Source organism: Stegostoma tigrinum, chromosome 23 (genome assembly GCF_030684315.1).
Source record: "Stegostoma tigrinum isolate sSteTig4 chromosome 23, sSteTig4.hap1, whole genome shotgun sequence".
Classification (NCBI taxonomy): domain Eukaryota; kingdom Metazoa; phylum Chordata; class Chondrichthyes; order Orectolobiformes; family Stegostomatidae; genus Stegostoma; species Stegostoma tigrinum.
In genome coordinates this window covers 30,944,725-30,962,906 of record NC_081376.1, presented here as the reverse complement: position 1 = coordinate 30,962,906, position 18,182 = coordinate 30,944,725, and the positions used below count along the sequence as shown (strand labels likewise).

At 39.2% G+C, this 18,182-nt stretch overlaps 1 protein-coding gene across 1 annotated transcript in view; it reads left to right on the top strand.

Annotated features, from left to right (window-relative positions):
* Nucleotides 1-18,182, top strand: part of LOC125462329 (ankyrin repeat and fibronectin type-III domain-containing protein 1-like) — a 753,498-nt gene that overhangs the window by 42,265 nt on the left and 693,051 nt on the right. The window contains exon 3 of the mRNA XM_048552254.2: nucleotides 12,823-13,052. Within this exon, the coding sequence (XP_048408211.1) occupies nucleotides 12,823-13,052 (230 nt within the window). The remainder of the gene's footprint in view (nucleotides 1-12,822; nucleotides 13,053-18,182) is intronic.

Below are 18,182 nucleotides of genomic sequence, written 5' to 3'. Positions count from 1 at the left end.
AAAGCGTTCCATACCCTTACTACTCTCTGAGTAAAGAAACTACCTCTGACATCTGTCCTATATCTTTCACCCCTCAATTTAAAGCTGTGCCCCCTCGTGCTTGCCGTCACCATCCTCGGAAAAAGGGTCTCCCTATCCACCCCATCTAACCCTCTGATTATCTTATGTGTCTCAATTAAGTCACCTCTCAACCTTTTTCTCTCTGACAAAAACAGCCTCAAGTCCCTCAGCCTTTTCTCATAAACTTTCCCTCCATACCAGGTAACATCCTAGTAAATCTCCTCTGCACCCTTTCCAAAGCTTCCACATTCTTCTTATAATGCCGTGACCAGAACTGTATGCAATACTCCAAGTGCGGCCGCACCAGAATTTTGTACAGCTGCAGCTAAACCTCTTGATTCCGGAACTCGATCCCTCCATTAATAAAAGCTAAAACACTGTATGCCTTCTTAACAGCCCTGTCAATCTGGGTGGCAACTTTCAAGGACCTGTGCACATGGACACTGAGATCTGTCTGCTCATCTACACTACTAAGAATCTTACCATTAGCCCAGTAGTTTGCATTCCGGTTACTCCTACCAAAGTGCATCACCTCACAGTTGACTGCATTAAACTCCATTTTCCACCTCTCAGCCCAGCTCTGCGGCTTATCTATGTCTCTCTGTAACCTACAACATCCTTCGTCACTATCTACAACTCCACCGACCTTGGTCTCGTCTGCAAATTTACTAACCCATCCTTTTACACCCTCATCCAGGTTGTTTATATAAATGACGAACAGCAGTGGTCCCAACACCAACCCTTGCGGTATACCACTAGTAACTGGTCTCCAGGATGAACATTTCCCATCAACCACCACCCTCTGTCTTCTTTCAGCAAGCCAATTTCCGACCCAAACTGCTATATCTCCCACAATTCCATTCCTCTGCATTTTGTACAATAGCCTACTGAGGGGAACCTTATCGAAAGCCTTGCTGAAATCCATATACACCACATCAACCGGTTTACTCTCATCTACCTGTTTGGTCACCTTTTCAAAGAACTCAATAAGGTTTGTGAAGCATGACCTACCCTTCACAAAACCATGCTGACTATCCCTAATCAAATTATTCTTTACTGCATGATTAAAAATCCTATCTCTTATAACCTTTTCCAACACTTTGCCAACAACTGAAGTAAAGCTCACTGGTCTATAATTACCAGGGTTGTCTCTATTCCCCTTCTTGAACAGGGGAACCACATTTGCTATCCTCCAGTCATCTGGCACTATTCCTGTAGACAATGACGAGTTAAAGATCAATACCAAAGGCTCGGCAATCTCCTCCCTGGCTTCCCAGAGGATCCTAGGATAAATCCCATCTGGCCTAGGGGACTTATCTATTTTCACACTCTGTAGGATTTCCAATACCTCGTCCTTGTGAGCCTCAATCCCACCTAGTCTAGTAGCCTGTATCTCAGTATTCTCCTCCACAACATTGTCGTTTTCTCGAGTGAATATTGTTGAAAAATATTCATTTAGTGCTTCCCCTATCTCCTCTGACTCCACACACAACTTCCCACTACTATTCTTGATTGGCCCTAATCTTACTCTCGTCATTCTTTTATTCCTTAAATACCTATGGAAAGCCTGCGGGTTTATCCTGATCCTATCCGCCAACAGCTTCTCATGTCTCCTCCTGGTTCTTCTGAGCTCTCTCTTTAGGTCTTTCCTGGCTACCTTGTAACCCTCAAGTGCCCTAATTGAGCCTTCACATCTCATCCTAACATAAGCCTTCTTGTTCCTCTTGACCAGAGATTCCACTTCCTTCGTAAACCACGGCTCCCGCGCTCTACAGCTTCCTTCCTGCCTGACAGGTACATACTTATCTAGGACACACAGGAGCTTTTCCTTGAATAAGCTCCACATTTCTAATGTGCCCATCCCCTGCAGTTTCCTTCCCCATACTATGCTCCCTAAATCTTGCCTAATCTCATCGTAATTGCCTTTCCCCGAGCTATAACTCTTGCCCTGTGGTATACACCTATCCCTTCCATCATTAAAGTAAACATAACAGAATTGTGATCGCTATCACCACAGTGCTCACCTACTTCCAAATCTAACACCTGGCCGGGCTCATTACCCTGTACCAAATCTAATGTGGTTCCGCCCCTTGTTGGCCTATCTATATACTGTGTCAGGAAGCCCTCCTGCACACACTGGACAAAAACTGACCCATCTATAGTACTCGAACTATAGTGCTCCCAGTCAATATTTGGAAAGTTGAAGTCCCCCATGACAACTACCCTGTCTCTCTCACTCCTATCAAGAATCATCTTTGCTATCCTTTCCTCTACATATCTGGGTCTATTCGGAGGCCTGTAGAAAACTCCCAACAGGGTGACCTCTCCTTTCCTGTTTCTAACCTCAGCTCATACTACCTCAGTTGACAAGTTCCCAAACATCCTTTCTGCAACTGTAATACTGTCCTTGACCAACAATGCCACACCTCCCCCGCTTTTACCATCTTCTCTGTTCTTACTGAAACATCTAAATCCCGGAACCTGCAACAACCATTCCTGTCCCTGCTCCATCCATGTCTCCGAAATGGCCACAACATCGAAGTCCTAGGTACCATCCCATGCTGCTAGTTCACCCACCTTATTTCGGATGCTCCTGGCGTTGAAGTAGACACGCTTCAAACCAATTTCTTGCTTGCCGGTGCCATCTTGCGTCCCTGAATTTTATTTCGGACCTCCCTACTCTTAGCCTTTTCTATACTCGAACTACAATTTTGGTTCCCATCGCCCTGCTGATTTAGTTTAAACCCACCCGAATAGCCTTAGTGAATTTCCTCCCCAGGATATCGGTACCCCTCTGCTTCAGACGAAGACCATCCTGCTTGTAGAGATCCCACCTACCCCAGAAAGAGCCCCAATTATCCAAGAGTCCAAAACTCTCCCTCCTGCACCATCCCTGTAGCCACGTGTTCAACTCCTCTCTCTCCCTATTCGTCGCCTCACTAGCACGTGGCACGGGCAACAAACCAGAGACAACAACTCTGTTCGTCCTTGCTCTAAGCTTCCATCCTAGCTCGCTGAATTTCTGCCTTAAATCCCCATCTCTCTTCCTACCTATGTCGTTGGTGCCTATGTGGACCACAACTTGGGGCTGCTCTCCCTCCCCCTTAAGGATCCCAAAAACACGATCAGAGACATCACGAACCCTGGCATCTGGGAGGCAACACACCAACCGTGTAATTATTTAGTAATTTTGGAATTCTGTTAGTATGTTCTGCTATGCTAACCATACAAAGAATTTATTCAACTCCTTTACCATTTCCTTGTTCCCAACTATTATTTCTCTACCCTCATTCACGAAGTGGACTATGTTCACTTTGGCCTTTCTCTTCCTTTTTATATATTTAAAGGATCTCTTGCTGTTCATCTTGACATTACAAGTTCACTCCCATAATTTATTTTCTTCCTTTTTAATAGGTTTATTTGTCATCTTCTGTAAGGTTTTAAAACTTTCCCCAACCTCTTGCTTGCCCACTAATTTTTGCTGCATCATATGTTTTTTTCTTTCAATTTGATGCCATCCTTAGCTCTTGTGGTTAACCATGGTTGGGGTTTATCTCCTTCCTAGAATGCTTTCTGCATTGGGATACATCTTTCCTGTGAGCCATGAACTATTTTCTTAATCATCTGCCATTACCTCCTCAACCGTATTTGCTGCTTAACCATTTTCATTGTCAATTCTAGCAAGCTGTGCCCTCATTCCTTTGGATTTAATCTTATTTAAGCTTTTCCCAATTGTTTCTGATCAATTTCCTCTCTCTTAAAATGATTGCTAAATTCTAACACCTTCTGGCCCCAGTTTCCTAGGGAATCTTTTAATCTAACATTGTTTGTTAAACCTGCTTTATTGCATGTCACCAGATTCAAAATGAACTGATCCTTGGCTGGATCAATGACGCTTTGTTCTAGGAAACTTTTTGAAATGCATGTTATGAATTCTTCATTGTGACTACCTCTGCCAATCTGACTACCCCAACCTAATGAAGATTAAAGTCACCCATGACTACATCCTGCCTTTCATTATATGCCCTTCTTATCTCCTGATTTATTCTCCGTCTCACAGGGTAGTACTGTTCATGGGCTTATAGATAATTCCAACCAGCTTTGTCTTCCCATTTTATTTCTCACCTCCACCCACATGGATTCCAAGATCACTCCTTTTTTGTATTGATCGAGTATCTCCCCAAATTTGGTCTCATCTGAATGTTCAGAAATTGTGGTTTTGACTTCAAAGATCAAATTGTTAATTTAAATCGTAAAATATGGTTGTTCTAGCATTGATCTTTGTGGAACAACTCTACCTACCAGCTACTCTGAATTTACCCGTTTTTCTCATGTTGTGCTTTTCTCAACGTATTACTGTTTCTCAATTTAGACTCAGTTATCATCATTTAGCTTGTCATTCAATGTTATGTCTACTCTTCTATTTTCCTGATAATTACCAAACCTAAACAGTTATGTCATATTTTTGCCATCTGTGTATTTTTGTGACTTAGGCAGCATCTTTTTACTTGGCAAAGATTGCATAGTTGTAACTTAAGTAGCAGTAAATCATGGCCTCTTCTCATACTACTTCCTTGTTTCTCTGTCTTTTTTCTACTTCCCCTCTTAACTTTCTATGTTCAAGCTGTTATGTAGTTAGGTTGTCAGCCTGACATTTCTTGGATGCAGTGTTTTTCTCCTTCCTCTTCCTCTTCTTTTTCTTTGTCAACTGGAGAGGTCTGGCTTTATTTGACTTAATTTCCTCCTCATAGCAGCATTTCTCAAATGTACCTGAACTGTCTGCTATTGAAAGACGGTCTTGATCTTTTTTCAGATTCAAATTTTGCATGCCAGTCATTGATTCCCCATTACCTGGGCTTGATTTTTTCCCAATCTATGGAAATTGGTGCTGTCCTAATTATTTATATCTATTGAATTGCTTCGGTCTTTCAGCATAATTAAGTTAAATCTTGTGATGTTATGATTACAATTCCCACTCACCTTTCATTGGATGTGGGGGTCATTGGCAAGGTTAGAATTTATTGTCTATCCCTAATCACCTTTAAACCGAGGCCATTTAAATGACAATTAAAAGTCAACTCAGTGCGGTGGATAACAAAATATGGAGCTGGATGACCACAGCAGGCCAAGCAGCAGCTTAGGGCCACAAAAGCTGACGTTTTGGGCCTAGACCTTTCATCAGAAACCCTTTTCTGATGAAGGGTCTAGGCCCGAAACGTCAGCTTTTGTGTTCCTAATATGCTGCTTGGCCTGCTGTGTTCATCCAGCTCCACACTTTGTTATCTCAGACTCTCCAGCATCTGCAGTTCCCATTATCTCTGATCACAGTGCAGTGGATCTTAAGTCATGTAGAACAGACTGAATAAGAATCACATATTTCCTTCTCTCGGGGACATCAGTGAACCAGATGGTTTTGACAGTACTCAATGGTGGTTTTATCATCCCGACATCTGAGACTAGCTTTCAATTGCAATTTTTTTGTGAATTGGATATGAAATTCACCAACTACTGTAATGATTTTTGAACCTGTCTCTTCAGAGCATTTGCCTGGGCCTCTGGATTACTAGTCTAGTGAATGCACTGCTATAGTATAGTCTCTCCACTGACATTTGAATTACATGTTCTACCTGATTCCCTAGAACTAACAATGACTCTTTCCTGTTTGATTCACTTCTGGACCAATCAAGAAAAATCCTTCCTGACACACTTCAGATGTTCTTCCCTCTGTGGTCAAGTACCAAGGCCCAAAATTGGACATTTTAAATTGATTCATGGTCGAAATCAAGCCTGACATAAAATTGGCCAAAGTGAATTAAGCAGCAGCTAGCAGTTATCAGATACAGAAGAAAGTGGAAACGAGGAACAAAGAAGGTACATTTTCTGAAGAAGGACTAGGCCTGAAATGTCAGCTTTCCTGCTCCTCTGATGCTGCTTGGCCTGCTGTGTTCATCCAGCTCTACACCTTGTTATTCTCTAGGTTACAAAGGTTCAAGGGGAACCAGTTACAACCAGCCTGAGGGTTGTGTATTGGAAGAATGTCGATCAGACGTTCTGGCATCTTGATTGCCAGAGTATCTGCACTTTACAACTTCTGGCAACACAATAATGAAGGGAATTAGCGTGACCCATTGGATGGATTTGAACCCAACTGAAGACCCATTGGCCAAACACCACAGAACATTCTAGAAGGTCCAGCGCAAGGAAGGATAAGAATACAAACCAGGATGCCAACTGCTCAGAAGGCTTAGTGAAGACTCAGTGAAGATTCACAGGGAGGTTTCACAACAAGACTCATAGTAGAAGACTGTGCAATGACCCAAGGACAAACAGAAGATCCACCCTGGCCTGTGAGCCCCACCTTTGTGGAAGAGAACCCAATGTATGTTGGAGAGGAAGGTGATTCCAATGATCCAACTCAACAAAAGGATATTAAAAGCAACAATCCATTCTTAGACAGAGAGAACGAGAAAGAGAGTAAATATTGTGGGAATTTAGGGAATGTTCATATAGTATTTTTACTAACGAATATTTTGTTAATAAGGGTTTAACCTCAAACAAAATTCTGTGTTCTTTTGTGCACCTCACTGACAACAGACTTGGGTAAAGTATTTTTTAATACGTAAACTAGTTAACATATCTAAAATATGGATAACATCCATCTCTGCCCTCTACACTGTCACAATTCTGTCTATTGTATGATATGGTGAGAAGAAAACATATGTTGTTCAAGTTCTGCTCTAGTATTTGAGCGCAAAATCCATGACTGACATTCTAGTCTGAGTGCTGCATTGTCAGAGTGGCTATCTTACAGATGCAGTGTTAAACAGAGGTTGTATCTGCCCTTTCAGGTGAATGTGTAAGATCATATGACACTATTTTGGAGAGGACCAGGGGTTTTTTCCCTGACATCTTGGTCAACATTTGACTTCCCATCAATGTCACAAAAGCATATTGTCTGTTCGTAAATACATTGCTGTTTATGGGATCTCGCCATAATTTCCTCTGCCACAACAATGATGATAATTCTGAAATATCTTATTGATTTACAAAAGTTTTGGGATGTTCTGTGGTTGTGAAGTATTATATGAACATGAGTTCTTTAAGTGTGAATATTTTCCTTTCCTTTCTTAACTTTTATCAATAGTTGGTGACGTAGTTTTGCTGAACAGAATAACAGTAGCAGAATAACAACATGTCAAAAATATATATGTCACAGAAACAAATGCCTGAAATCATGATTCCCTGTTTAAACTTAATTTGACTTGTTGGTTCTTGTTCTGTAGCTGACTGAGCATGTCCAGTTGAATGATCTCTCTGTCACTTGAAATGTGGTCTGCACTCATTTTAACCTATCATGAAAATACACCAATTTACATAATTCATTGTTTTTTTAACTTTATCTTGCATTACAGTTTTCATTCAGCAAGCTTCACAGTGAAATTGACAGTCAAAAAATCTCATTAAAATTCAAAACATTTGAAATCCTGTTCCTTCTTTTGACAAGCACGTATTCCTGCACACAAGCGATTGTGTTCAGATCGCTGTAAGTGGAGAGAATTTCACACCAGTCATAAAGATTTTCCTCGCCTTTTACTTGTTCACTAATCTTCTTCATTTGGCATTCAGAATAATTTGTTAGTTAAAAGCTACATGAGTAATATAATGATCTTATGGTATAAGGGTGGTGTCCTTGCCTCTGAATCAGAAAACTGTAGGTTTGAGTTGCACCCCAGCAAGTGATGTTCAGGGAAAGTGAGTTCATAACATTACCAAGCAAGTATCAACTTGCAAATCCTTCAAATGCACGTCAGTGGTAGACTGTAAGAGCAAAAGCGATTCTTGGTTAGCCATGTGATGAAAGGAAATTTGAGCCTGTACCAACTACCCTTAGTTCTGGAATACATCATCCAGACAGAAGTGCTTTTGTTACAACAACTCTTACTCCCTGAGTCAACTATAACAGATCACCACTTCAGTTATTGTTTTAACATTGCAGATTTCCATCAAAAAGTTGTCATGCTAAGATTGAGGCAGGAATTCTTTTACTTGATGAATAAATATTGGTTTTATCCCAGCTGATGCTAATACTCAGTAAGTCAGATGCCAAAACGAATCCTGGCTTGATAAACTATATTTTTAAAAATTTTGCTGTTTAGCTCCGGTCATGGTTAATCAATGACCCTAATAACGAGGGGCTGCCAATATACTTTTAAGAAATATATGCTTTATATGAAAGAATATCGAAGTTCATTATTTACAAAAGGAGAAATAATCAATACCTATCCTGTATTATATAAGAACTAGTTAGAACAGTCTTGTTACAAATATTAGAAATAAAGATTCAACCTTTTGACCCTGAAGAATAATTTTTCAGATACTCGAGCCTTGTGAAATGTCAGTCTGTTTCAACTTTAAAGTTTCTTCTTCAGATGAGCTCAGTTTCTTTCTGGCAAACTTAAGCATTTACTTTTTACTGTTAATGTTACTAATGACCCTTAAACGAGCTTTTCTTACCATGGATTACTTAAGGTCCTTGTCCACAGCACTCCATTCTGGAGCTTTCTGTGAATGACGTTAAGGCTTTCAGGACACATTTTTTTCTAGCCTTCACTGTCCTGCAATGAGCGAAATTGCACTGCTACTCATATCATATTTTAGTTCTTGAATGACCTACTCTTCAGTCTGAAGTGGAACTGCATACTTGCTGAAAGAAACTTTTTGGATTGTTCCAATTTTCTTTTTAAAAGAACTGGTCCCTGTTTCTAACTGCCCATGTCATCAGATTCTTTGTGGCTACTCAACAGCCCTTTTTACTCTTCTACTTTTTCAAAAGAAAATTGAAATATTCACCTTAACAATGCTTTAGAAACCTCGTTTAAGTGAATATAAACACACTTCTAGGTATCTCACACCACTCTCCAAATTAGAAACTGAAAATAAACCCTTCCCACCTTAACTTTCCCAATATAGAAGTACAGATTAAACTTAAAATTATACATGGATTAGTTCATGTTTAAACCCAATAACATTATCGCAAGCCTTCATAACGGTGTCTTTAGGCATCTTCATCTAACATGGAAACGATGCTCTGTTAAAAAGCTACTTAAGATTATTGTTCTTCTATTTCGAATTCTGACGGGTCTATTTATAAGCTAGTACTTGTGTTCTGATAATCACATACAGCTCTAGAAAATACTTTATTCCTTCATTTCCTAAATAAATGATCTCTTTCAGGGTGTTGGCCAACTGATGCATGAGATCCCATGATATTCAAATGTCTATTTTCATACTGGTCATGACTATATAGTTTGGCAGCCTACTTGACTATGAGGAAACACCATGGTCAGATCAGATCCTAACCTCCTCTGACATTCATAGATATGTTTCCCAGCAAGTGAATGTGATCAGTGTAGATACCTTGGCTGATTAAATCTTCCCCAACCCCACTCAGTCCAGTGGCATTGAGACCAATTTTAGTATATCCTTGTTAACATAATGTAGGTTAATATTTACACCTGTAGTATTGTCCATCAGCCTGTCAGGAGGGCTGAAACAGTTGTCTTCTATGGAAATATTTATAATTTTACATAAATAAGACTTTTACTTCTCCTGCTGCTGCTGATTGGTAATGTTTATCCTTGCGCTTTGTCTTCCTTCAGACTGCCCTTTGCTATCTATGAACTAATTTCTTGTTTCAACCTTTGTGCTCTTGTTGTCTGACTCTCTTTCCCCCTCCTTGATCATTCCCTGCCCCTCTTTGCAATGGCAATCCCATGGCCTTGCATGCCCTCATAGAATCCCTACAGTGTGGAAGCAGGCCACTCAGTCCGTCGCGTCCACACCAACACTCTGAACAGCAACCCCACAGACCTTGCCCCGAACCTATCCGTGTAACCCTGCGTTTCCCATGGCTAACCCACTTAGCCTGCACATGTGTATGCAATTTAGCATGACCAATCCATTTAACCTTCATATCTTTGGACTGTGGGAGGAAACCGAGTACTTGAAGGAATCCATACAGACATGGGGGAAATGTGCAAACTCCACACAGTCACCTGACGCTGGAATTGAACCCAGGTCCCTTGTGCTGGGAGGCAGCAGTGCTAATCACTGAGGCACCAGGATTCAGTTATTAATGATACAGAAATTAGGTCGTGCACACCATAGCTTTCCTGAGGTATCCTTTCTGGGGTTTATAAAATTGACTTTTGCATTTTCTTAGGTAATGGAGCCTTTCAGTATAGTAAGCTAGATTCTGTGTTGTCTGTGGCGTAAAGTGGTTGACATGAACAGGTGGTCAAGGCGGTGACTCTTCATTCGGAGTTGAAGGTGCCCTGTGAGCTGTGGGCAATTTTAGAAATATTCATCCGTCCCCTTGCACCACCCCACTTAGCCTCCATAAAATCAGGCCATGGATAAATGAACCCAAAGTGAGCTCTACATAACATTGCCAATCTTCCAGGACTGCACTGCAGGTCACGTTGCAACCCAAGAGAAAAATCACAAAGGCCTTAAAGATTAACTCCACTGTAATTAAAAAGAAAATTCTTTACTGATACAAACATAACTGAAAGTAAGAAAAAAAAGCTGCTTGTTTGATAGTCAAGAATTACCTAGTTGAGTTAATGAGTTGTTCTGCTTATCCATTGGTGTATGAGGCTAATCTTCAGAAAAAATGGATGCACTGGCTGACTGTTGGCAGGAGTATGAGGGCAAGTGATGTAATAAAACATCCATGAATAGATTTGACCACAGCTGGCAACCCTAACTCTGTCAGTTTCTGTAGCGAAGAGAGTGGTAATGTAGTTAGACTCATAGAGAATTGGGCTCATGTTCTGACGACACGGGATCAAATCCCACAAGGGCAAATGGTGAAATTTAAATCTTATTTTAAAAACCTGAAATGGAAGAGTGGCAACCATATAACCTTTGTTGATTGTCATCAAAACCTATTTGATTCACCAACATCCTAGAGGGAATGAAACCTGCCATCCTTGTGTGGCCTGGCCTATGTTTGACTACAGAGCCACAGTGGTGTAGTTAACCCTTAACTGCCCTTACAAATGGCCCATTCAAGGGCATCTAGGTTGGATAACAAATTAAGTTTTGTCATTGTCCATAATAGAAAAAGATATTAACAAACAGAAGAAAATTCACATTAAGGCCGAGAATTATTAACAATTAATAGTCAGCATTTCTATTTATTGATCTGGTAGCACAATCAAAATCATACTTCAGTGTCAGGGCCATTGCAAATATGTTCAAGATGAAAGGGAGCTAGGAGTCTCCTGAGAGTAACGTTAGATGCCAGAGTATTTGAGACATCTTGTTCTGAGAAGTTGTCACTCTTAAGTGCAATTATTTTAATGTTATATTACTTTGGGCAAGTCTCTGAATCTGATTCAATATTAATTTCCTTGGAATGTCAGGCATCCAGACCCCTCCATTGTAAATATTGATTCAAAAATGTTCATTCAACATGTTGGCATTTCATTATTTTCATTGACAATATTACACCTATCAGTTTTAATATTGTTCCCTTGTCACCGTCTTTTCCTAATGTGTTGAAATGTTTTGCTATTGATTTTATATCCGTTACACATTTTTATAGCTCTTCCCTATTTGTCTGTTTTTGCTGTTCTTTGCAAATGTAACATAGTCATTCAGAATTTGAGGACGAGAGAAAACTGGAAACCACAGGCTGTATAACATGGTATCTGATGCCAGGAAATTTCCAGAATCTATTATTAAGGAAGTTTTAACCATAAATTGGGAAAATCATAGCAGGATCAATCAAAGTTAATATGATTTTACAAATAGGAAATTGGAATTGACAAATATGAGAAAGTTTTGAAGATGTGACTAGTATAGTAGGTAAAAGGGCACAGTAGACTAGGACTTCTAAAATTGAGTCATACAGAGGGTTTGATGTGGAGGTGCCGGCATTGGACTGGGGTGGACAAGGTCAGAAATTGCATGACACCAGGTTATAGTCCAACAGGTTTATTTAAAAACACAAGCTTTTGAAGCCTCACTCCTCCTTCAGGTGTTAGTGTCAGACGCAGATCTTATAAGTAAAAGAGCAAGGTGTTACACCACTGATGAGGAAGAACTAAACAGATCTTAAGATGCTGGTAAATCTTTAATCAGTTAGAACGTGTTAATTCATTAATATGTATATGTAAATCCCTGAATTCCTCTCAAGCCACTGTCCTGATAGAACAAAAGGTCTTGTAAGTGTAAAGAAGAGGTGACAATGAGTCATTTTGAGGTTGGGATGGTTAAACTAGTGAAGTTCCTTTGTAGGGCAGTGCTGGCACCTCAATTGCCTTGCGTCACCTCTAAAATTAAGCTCCTTTGTCCCTTTCTGAACCAAGGTTGTAGTATCTGCTGGCACTTGTGTATATCCACGATCTCAGACCCAATACGTCATCATGTAAATTTGCACGTGAGGTCATTGTAAAAGGCAGCACAGCACATGTGCATAGAAGAAATTATTTAAAAATGGAGTTCAAAGGTGTGGAGTGTGGGTGTAGAGGTGGAATGAATGTTCAAGCAGAATTTTTTGCTTTGTTTATGACTTCTAGACCTGTGGCATTTTGCAATGTACGGGAGATAATAAATTTAACTGGATGAACCAGTCATTCTTTGCAGTTCTGCCTAATAGTAAAAAACAATTTACTGAGTGCCTGTCATAAATAATACATTTTTCTTGTTTCTGTGAAGTTGCACTGATGACTTTGTAATTGATTGTCTCATTAGAGAAAACCTGGAGAAGGGAGGATGATGGGGATGAAATCCCTGAAGATACGAGCACCACATGGAATTTGGGATCTGAAGTCAGTGATTCACCCTTCACATACTTTAGATCCAGATCAGTCTATATGAAGAAGAGTATTTCAGTGGATGAGCATCTTGGCTGGTTGGAATATTCACAGGATTCTTCAGAGAGCAAAATGGAGAAAGTGAAGGTCAATCTCAGAAGAAAATTTGTGAGTGAAATTACTTTTGATTTATTGCTGTTACTTAAAGAAACTTCACATTACAAGTTGTATAAAAAGAGATGAAAAGTTATGGATGAAAGCCAGCTGAAAGGAGGCAAGTGCCTGGTAATATACAGCAAGATTGGAAAGAGAAGTAGTAAACACTGGAATGAAGTGTTTGAGTCAAAGTATGTGTACAAAAAGAAAGAAAATGGTGAAATGCCATTAATGGTGATTGGAATATGGTACACAATTGAAAGTTGCAGTTGCTAATGAGAAATCTATGTTTTTGTTTTCTTCAAGGAATCAAGATTGCTTAATACTGAAGGAGTGAACAGTGTTTGTTGCAATTCAGTTCACATGTGACTTTTTAAATTTATAGTATTGTTGGAACCGTAAAATTTAGAGGTTGTGTTGGGACTATAGGATATTCATTTGTCACATTTCTAAACCATATTTTGAAGTATTTAGGGGCTTGATTCTAACTTATGCCTCACTTTTTGAGTTACATAATATTTTGTTCATTCACTGAGCAGTACAGTGTGGTACAGCAGTATTGCATACTGAGTTGTGAATATTATGCATTAGGGAAGAATCTGAATTCTTCATGTGGGGTTTGTTGATAATCTGGAGGAGCAGCACCTCATATTCCACCTTGGGAGCCTGCAGCATGATGGCCTTAACATAGAATTCACCAGTTTTAAAATCTCCCACCCCAGCCACATCCCACATCCAAACATTCCTCTCATCCCTGCCTCCTTGACCTGACACAACCTGCCCAGCTTCCCTCCTATCTATCCATCCCACCCATTCCCCTGACCAATCCCCACCGCTCCCTACTGCATTCACCTAACATCCTCCCACCTACATTGCTCCAGCCCCACACCTCTTGTCTCTATTTATTTCTTATCTCCCTTCCCCTCCCCATTTCTGAAGAAGTGTTCCAACCGAAACGTCAACTTTCCTGATCCTCTGATGCTGCCTGAACTGCTGTGTTCCTCCAGCTCCACACTGTGCTGCCACAAAGGAATTAACCTGCGAATCACTGGTCCTTCCTATAACAATACTGTTCTCTACTCCTGCGATGCCAATTCCCTTTATTGTGTGTTTGGTGCCTTCTATTATATCTGCCTAAGTCACTTTGCGTAAAACAACTTAAAACTGAAACAGTTCTGAATGACCAAAAAAATCTGTAACTTGTGCGTTGCTCAATGAATATTGCTACATTGGAACATAATCAGTTAACTTAACATGCAAGCTATACACTTGTACTACTGGCACTTTTGATTTTTTTCAGATAGATGAACAAATGATATCCTGAGCTAGGATGGAACTTTGCATGTTCCCTATTAATTCAAAAGTAGTGTCAGGTTATGCTCAAAAGTAATATTCTTAATGTTCTTTCACAAACAAAGGGACACATCACCTCGTCCTTGCTGCAGTAATGTATGCATGAAGAATGCATCAATCTCTCATTAATTATGATATTCCAAATGTTAAGTGTATACCACTGTTTAGATACTGTATGTGTGAGGACTGTATCTACATCACAGACTGTGTGATTTGTCTGTGAGGATTGTAATTTGTTGTTCTATACTGTGAGTGAATGATACATTGTAATGCTCCATCTAACTTAAATTACAAACTTGAGTGTTAGATCCTTCTCATATGAACCTTTTAGTTAGGCCTCTGACATTTAATAATTTTACTCAGAAAGACTACTGTAGTCTACTGTGAGAAATAGACAAAGGTCATGCTGTTGCAATGGGTTGGATATCCTTCTGAGGTTGAGCACAATGTGGGTACAGTGTAGAGGGACATTTAGTCTGGCCAGAATTTATGGGCGGTTGAGTTTTCCACACCACCACCCGAGGAGTGTTAATAGTTGGAGGTTAGATTTCCACACTTATTTCAGAAGGAAGCTGGGATAGCCACCTGAGGATTTTTAAAGGCTTCCTTTGCCTGAATGCCTGAAAACCTGTTGATGGCATGCTATAAAATTCAACCCAGTTTCTAAACAATACGAACCTGTTGTGGGATAAATTGATAGGATAATGCAGTGAGTGTAATCTGAGCTGTATCTGATGCCAACATAGGGAACTTGAATGTGAAGTATTTCTTCTTGTAGCTTTGTGGCATGGTTATGCCCACTCTCAAGCAAATCCAGGTTTTTTTCTTCTCACCAGAGCTTAGAATAGCACATTGCTTTCAAAGCAATAAAGATCTGCACCCACAGCACTGTCAGTTTAATAAAAGAAAACGATACATGTTGTACTTCTCATGAATAAAAAATTAATTATAGTATCACCTGTGACATTGGATAGTAACAGAACTAGCATATCTTCTTACTAATTACCAGGTTTGACAATGTCATTAGGAGACAATTAGCCTGTGGTAGATAATAAAGCTGTTAGTGCCTCCGTGTATAGTTTCAAAAAGTTGTTTACCTAATAAATAAAAATGGTTTTTTAATTTTGGAGGAAGGACACTGAACACTGCTTCAGTACCATAGACACATGAGGCACTTAACTGCTCTGCCTCTATTTTCATTGCATTTGGATTCAGCCACAGTCTCACTTACTCCCCATCGTCAAGGATTGAAGGAGAAGGAAGAGACATGCAAAGTTATGTCTCATTATGCTGGTTTGAATCTATAGTCAGTGTTTACAATGAAGAAACTGTTTTTTAGGGTAAGAATAAATTCAGCATTTCCCCTCTTTGCTAGAGTACTCGGATAATCTTAATTAAGTTACTTTGTATTCCTACCCTATTTGGTCAGATAACTGCACCTTGAAGTCTTTATGTTGTCTGAAAATGAAAAGCAATATTTCTTGTACTTTCCTGGGTGTTGGGACCAGGCATATGGCAGCTTCTTCTATTGTTCTTTCCTGTGATGGATGCTGTGGATGACTGAATGAAAGCCCATTGTTATGTATTGTTCTTTCATTAGTATAGACTGTTGGGTTAGGCAGATTCACAAAAAAAAATTTGAGGTTGATGCAGCAGCTAATGAATTATTTTGACTTTTGAGTTGTTAAATTTCCATTATCTTTTCAAATTTACTTATTTTTTCTTTGAATTCACCAGTCAAATATTCAGATTGAGAAGCAGGGAAGTTTGTGAACTGCAACATTTTAAATTAAAATAGTTCTTTATTTGTAACATTAATTACTTTACAGAGATGTAGTGGACAGGAAGCAGGGAAGAAGTTAAGAAATGTTTTAAAGAGGAAATAAAATTAAACCTAACAGAGCAAATAAGGAGAATAATCAGCAAGCGAAGGACCTAGAGTTCAGATAATTGGCAAGGAACCTGAAGGAAAGATGAAAGTAAACTTTTATTACGCAGTGTATTGTTCATGATATGAAATTTGTTGCTTGAAAGAGCAGTGGAAGCAAGTTCACAAATAACTCAAAACAGAACTGGATTAATACTTAAGAAAGGTTCCAAGACCTAGGAGGAAAGAACAGGAGGATAGGACCAATTTGGTGCCTCTTTCAAAGCCTGTGGACTAAAGGACTGACATATTTCAAGTGATGGAAGGAACAGTCAAAGGGGTAAATACTGAGTGGTGGAGAAATGCAGTAAAGTACAAGGGTCAATTTATAATGTGATGGCTGCAAAGTAAAGGCAATATTGTGTGCTAAGCAAAAGTCTTACCACAACAGGGTAGACTTGGAAATGTAGAAACTGTCTTGTAGGATGTAGGGCTGAAGCAAATTACAAAGCTGTAGTGGAGTAAGTGTACAACATACAGGCCAATTGCCCTCATTTCACAGTTTCTGACATTTACTCACTGTATCAAGCATTTATTTACAAAATATTTATGGATCCTGTTTCCACGCTGAGATCTCAGAATAGTAGCTATACATGCTAAAAGTCATCAAAATCATCAGTAAAATGAGTTACCCAACAATGAAATTTACAGAAAAGCAATAATATTATGTAAATATTTGAAGAAAAACACCACTAATGTTATCGCTAAAAGAAACATTCCTTCTGCAGAGCAGGATTTATGTTTTCATGTGTATCTGTTATTTGGAAGAAAGCCTTCCTTATTTTTCATTTCTTTGAGTTATTAATAGAGTTTCCATATTGCAGCAATTCGTACCTCTAGGGCTTTTGGTACTTTACTGGGAGAATAACTGGCCTGTGCCCTTTGGTTTGATATTATGTAGAAACATAAAATCAGCACTTTAGCTTTAGATTCATTTCATAAATAAACCTGAAATCTTTTAAATGCATCAAATTATTTTGAATCCAATTTACCAGCATGAAATTCCAAATGTTTTTTGGGTGTCCGATGATAATTCCTGGGGGTTTCAAATGGAATCCATGGGAAATCGGGCAAAAGTTTTTTTTTCTGAGGTTTACATTTGAGTCAAGATTGTAGATCAATAGGGTTGTGTAAAATTTTAAGAATCACAATTTTTAGGTCAATAAATGTCGGCATAAATGTTGCATGACACATGATTTGCAGATTGCCTGAGGAAAGAATGTTGGCCAGGACACAAGAGAACATTCAGCTCTTCATATTTTCCCATGATATTTTCGAAGTCCGTTTGGAGCTTGGTTTAAATTTTTCATCTGTAGGACATTGCTTCTAGCAATAGAAAGTTAGACTAAGAATGTTACCAACTGAACCAGAATGAGACTGAACTGGAGAGATTTGTTTCTACACTTACATGCTTGAAGTTGAAATTAGTCAAGACCAGTAGTACAAAATTAGCTGGTAGTGAATTGGCAACACATTTTGCACCATGTTCAATTGCAAGTTTAAAACAAAACTAAATGCAAATGTAAAATGAGTTACAATCTGTCCATTTTGCATGACTGGGAGTTATGAATCTCGGCCTCTAAATCAAACGTTCCTAAATTTCACTTAATTTGATGCTGTCCATCCAGATCTAACACTTGCCAGCATTCCCCTGCCAGCCAACTGGCCTTAACCCCTTTAATTACTGTACAAAATGTACAATTTGCAATACTCATCTATGTACAGCTGTTAACAATAGTTAGACATTAATTGTGAGTAGTAATGTGATTGATGAGTTTGCTTGAGTGACTGAAGTTATCGGGAGTGAAGAATAGAAATTCAGCCTGGAATTTAATACAAGATAATAATGGTGATGGCGAGCA